Source organism: Electrona antarctica, assembly GCF_951216825.1.
Source record: "Electrona antarctica genome assembly, chromosome: 4".
NCBI classification, from domain to species: Eukaryota; Metazoa; Chordata; class Actinopteri; order Myctophiformes; family Myctophidae; genus Electrona; species Electrona antarctica.
Genome location: NC_136809.1, coordinates 29,514,368 through 29,519,367, shown reverse-complemented (window position 1 = coordinate 29,519,367; position 5,000 = coordinate 29,514,368). Strand labels below are relative to the sequence as shown.

The 5,000-nt window shown below is 45.6% G+C and overlaps 1 protein-coding gene across 1 annotated transcript in view; it reads left to right on the top strand.

Moving 5' to 3' along the window:
• Positions 1–5,000, top strand: part of mxd4 (MAX dimerization protein 4) — a 30,016-nt gene that overhangs the window by 21,544 nt on the left and 3,472 nt on the right. Inside the window, exon 4 of the mRNA XM_079499126.1 lies at positions 4,177–4,291. Within this exon, the coding sequence (XP_079355252.1) occupies positions 4,177–4,291 (115 nt within the window). The remainder of the gene's footprint in view (positions 1–4,176; positions 4,292–5,000) is intronic.

Below are 5,000 nucleotides of genomic sequence, written 5' to 3'. Positions count from 1 at the left end.
GGAGCGCTGCCTCTCTAGTGCTTAGCACAGCTGAGCACACTGCACCTCTCAAAGGGCCCTTTTTTCCAGCCAGGGAGAAATCCATCAGACCCTGCTGCCCTCCCCAAAATCAAAACAACAGCAGGTCGCTCTCCTTGCACAGACCACCATCTCCTTCCTGTCCACTTCCTGGTTGGCCTGTGTCCAACCCCCTTCATGAGGTTGTGGCCATTCATGGGGACCAGTGGTGGACAAAGTACTCAACCCCAGTACTTAGGTCAAAGTATAGATTCTCCTGGTCAAATATTACTCAACTACAAGTAAAAGTTGTGAAATTTGTACTTGAATTAAAATAATGTAAAACAACAACATGTAAGTATTCAAAAGAAAATGCTTTGGTTGGGTACTTGGGTTGAAGGTTTGTTCCCCAAGACCCCAACCCCTCCTTGTCCGCGTCATCATCCTCTAAAGACATTTGTTTTCCATTGGCGGGGTGTTAGTGTTGGCGGGGTGGAGTAGGAATAGCGTGTGTGTGTGTGTTTGTGTGTGTGTGTGTGTGTGTGTGTAGAGGGGGTGGAGGGTTGCATCCCTCGGGACAAGTGGGAATGAAAAGAGACAGAGCACTTTCACACGGCCCTCTTGCTGGGGGGGAAATGCCTGTCCCTTCCCCGCACCTGCGAGAGGTGGAGAAGTTTGCTTTCAGCTTCTCCCGACCTTTTTATAGAAATGTGCATTTGTGCACTTTTTTTCCCCTCCCCACTCGCCGCAATTAAAAACAGGCCAAAAATAAACAGCAGAAAGACTAACATACTTCCTTCAGCTTGGTCATGTGTGAGGTAGTGAAACCGACAACCTCTGCCGTCCACACCGTATAGTATTGCCGTATATTGCAATATGTCGGGCGGAAAGCGTGTATGTTTTACGAAAAAACAAACAGTTGCAACATGGAGATAAAAGGTTTCTGCTTGACAGCAACAATATAATGTATTGTGTTATTGTGATAATATGATCGATCTAGAAATCCTATTAATGAGATTTAATCCACAGTAAAGTAGTTGACCCACAGCAGTTGAGCCACTGCTGTGGGTCTTTGTGGGACCATGCTATAAAATGAGACAGGCGCTGGGACAGTAATGTTTGGCCACTTGAACCCTAGCATCCCTATTCTGAGAGAGAACGTTCACCAAAAATAGCTGACGGCCAAGCTACACCAGGCTTTTCTCGCACAAAACGCGCGCGTTTACCCTAAACGCGTGCGTTGAATTTAGGTCCAGTCCTATTTTAAAACGCGGGCCGCGCGTTTAGGGTAAACGCGCAAGAAAAGCCTGGTGTAGCTTGGCCTTGACTCACAAGGTCAGCGTCACGACGAGTTTTGAGCTTGTAGATCTAGCTATTTTCAGCAAAGAGAGAAAAAAGAGAGTCAACTGCGGTCAACTAAGTATTAGTTTATAAGTATACAACATGGTTTAAGTGGTTAGCGAGAAGACGAGTTTCGACCTCTTATGGCCTGTCCCTGGCTGCCCATGAGGCTGTCTGGGCTTGGGCTGATCTCTGTGTGGAACAAAGGAAGAGGGGATGGGGGAGAGGGTCTTACTTTCACTGCAAAACACAGCCAACGCCCCAGAAAAAGACAACCAAAGAGGAAAAGGTGTGTGTGTGTGTGTGTGTGTGTGTGTGTGTGTGTGTGTGTGTGTGTGTGTGTGTGTGTGTGTGTGTGTGTGTGTGTGTGTGTGTGTGTGTAGGCTATGTGTATGACTGACTGCATGCGTGTTTGTGGCAAGTTTGTTTAATGTGTGTACTCTCTGACTGTAGGCTATGTGTCCTGCTAGTTTCAGTCACTTTCAGTCTTGTGAACCTTCATTCCAGTCATTAGGTTTATGAGAGCAAGGCCAGGGGAGGCCTTGTATTGTTTGAGATTGTTTACTGTTCAGCTGGAGCCTGCCAAGAGAATAGCAGGGCTAGTCACACAAAGAAAAACTCAATATATGAATACCCTACAAAGATCAATAACTGTAATCTGTAGTAAAACTAACAAAACAGGATTTAAGTGTATCTTCTGTCCTGCTATTACACAAACATTTCAATTTAACTATGAGAGCATACACATGTAACAAAATGGACCCACGTGTGTACACTCTCAAGAGAAATGGATAAATGAACACTGAGGATCCGTGCTATTCTGTAAATTGCTCTGGAAGATTGCCAGTGGCTAAATATGAATCTAAAATCTGTATCCACATGCTAAAAAAAATGGCCGAACCCTAACCAGAAAAGCATATATCCAGGAAGAGATTAAAAACTTAAAGCTCTATCATTGCTATCATTTGACAGACATCTCTAATTGGACCGTCACGCGGTGCAACTTGCTAGCTTAGTTGTTGACAGTACTTCTGGGTACGCACAGTACAGAACATTTTGGGTGTTGCTGCGGAAGAAGGCTTTCCTGGGTGAGTGGTTTCTGTCTAAATGCCAGGCAAACCAGTGTCAGCAGCCAATGGTAGAACTTTGGCACGCGATGATGAGTGTGGCTTTAAGGATGCTCCCATTGGCTTTGTGGGCAGCGTGTTGGTGGCCGTTGTTTTGCTGAGAAGCACGGATGAGGCCTGGAGTAAATAAACGAAACGGGCAGAGAGACAGGGTGGAGCGCCAACATTATCCGGGTCAGTATGTCACTCTTAATTTGGTAAATAAAAAAATCACGCTTGTGAAGTGATGATCATGATGATGCATTCATCGCTTGTGTACTGTGGCACCCACTACTTCATAGTCAATTTATTTTGCCATTGATTTGGCCTGAAAGTTTGTACGCAATAAATTGTTCTGTAAAACGTCCATAGACTTAGCTGCCGCGTGCCGTCACGGGGGACACACACAAAGCCACGCGTTGGAGCGCTGCTCAAACAACAAAACAACAAAATCGTGGGAGTATGAAGGCGTGCTCCCTCCATCAAGGCCTAGTACTGATGGGGTTTCATATGCCTTGCTGATGAGTCAAGACATATAAAACTCATTAGCTGCTACAGTGGTTGTACATTTGTTAAATTAAGACCGTTCATTTTACTGTGTGGATGCAGGGTGACAGGTTGTTGTTGTGAGCTTGGAGTGCTATTGTCTGTGTTCAACACCTCCACTAAGTATAAATCACCCTTTTAGGAGTCATTGTGCATAAAGCTATGAATCTAGTTTTTGTCTTGAGATAACTCATAAAGCTGTGCCACAGAGACAAAGTGCGCTGGCTGGTTTCAGTCATGCATTGTAGCATAACAACTACAATATCCACACACAGGCACATCAAAGGCTACTCATATAACCACAGCTTTGTCTTTGTTCCATGGCTGCTTCTAAATACTTGGCCTGTATTCATGGCTGTACATCATATTTCATTGTGATGGTGGGGTTTGATGTCTCACGAGCCTTTTCACTCGCCCCTTTCAAATTAATTAAGGAGGCTCGTTAGCACAAGCGCTTGCTTCATGAGCCAGTACCTCGGCTGTCCTGTTGTCACAGGGACGGGAACGCCTTTCAGGAAGATTATATAATGTGATAGAAAGGACATGACATCCATTCTCTTGCTCGCCAAACTCGCATGGCTGTTTGGAAAGATTATTAAACTGTTGTTGAAATGTGTGTATGTAAAATGTGTGTGTACTTACTGTAGGTGTCTGTTTTGTGTTGTGTGCACACAGAATGTGTATGTTTGCGTGAGACCTTTAAAGCGTGTGTGGGTAAAGGCTTTATGTGGGAGTTCAAACGCGATACGAGGGGTCTTTGTTGATGAATCCAGATGTAAATGTCCCTGCTCTGATATAACAAGCCGCCTCTGCCTTTTGTCCTGCATGAGGAGGGGTATTGGACTTGCAAATGGACAAGGATGTGACTCCTTACAGGCTTACAGGGATGTGAATGTGGGTTTTGCAACAGCTAACAGCTCCAAAGTGCCTCATCCCTGCACCCCTCTCTCATCACTCTGACCTGACCCCACGTGCACAAAATTGAAAGCTGGCCTCTCGCTGTTGATGCCCCAAAACTAGGACCTCAAATGAAGCCAGCAAAAGTGGTTATTTCCATAAAGGAAAGGGGGGGGGGGGGGGGGGGGGGGGGGGAAGGAAGATAGGACTGAAACTTAACGTCTTTCCTCTCTCCTGTGGAGTTTGCTGACTCACACTCTCTGCCTCGCTGTACTTTTTGTTTTTGCAGACGTGCCAAACTGCGGCTGTACTTGGAGCAACTGAAGAAGCTGGTACCCCTGGGTCCAGACAGCACTAGACACACCACACTGAGCCTGCTCAAACGCGCCAAGATGCACATCAAGGTACCATCAACACATGAAATGCACTGTCACTCTTCCCCCCTATGTTTGTGTCTCTCTCTCTCACACACACACACACACACACACACACACACACACACACACACACACACACACACACACACACACACACACACACACACACACACACACACACACACACACACACACACACACACACACACATTTTCGTGCTGTCTTTCAAGGGAATAGGAAAAACATTCTCTAATCTTTCGATCAGAGCTGTTCAGGGACTGGCTGGCGTGAGAGAAAGGAGAGGAAGAAAAGTAAAGTAAAAAAAAAAAAGCTGCTCTCACAAGTGCAAGTCGGTTCAGTGAGATATGGAAGGGTAGGGGTTAATTTGCTGCTGTACATTTGGCAGATACTCAGATAAGTGCTAGGGGATAATTGGGATTGGGGTTTACTTTGGCCTAACTCCCTCTCCGCGGTTCATTAACCGCTGCAGCTCATATAGACTCAGTGACACGCAAAAGGACAATGTGGGCAGGAGAACGCACTGTACACAGCAGGAGGGTTCAAGAAAACGAATTAGTAACGGTTAGCAACTTTAAGTCTAAGATAGTTCTGGTGTACACTGTACAGTACCTGAACCTTTTTGTTTTTGTTGCTGTGTGGACTGTGGTGGATGTAAAAAACAACAGTCATGCAGTTTTAACCCTTAATTTCCTGTTTACAACACATCCTCTGCTTG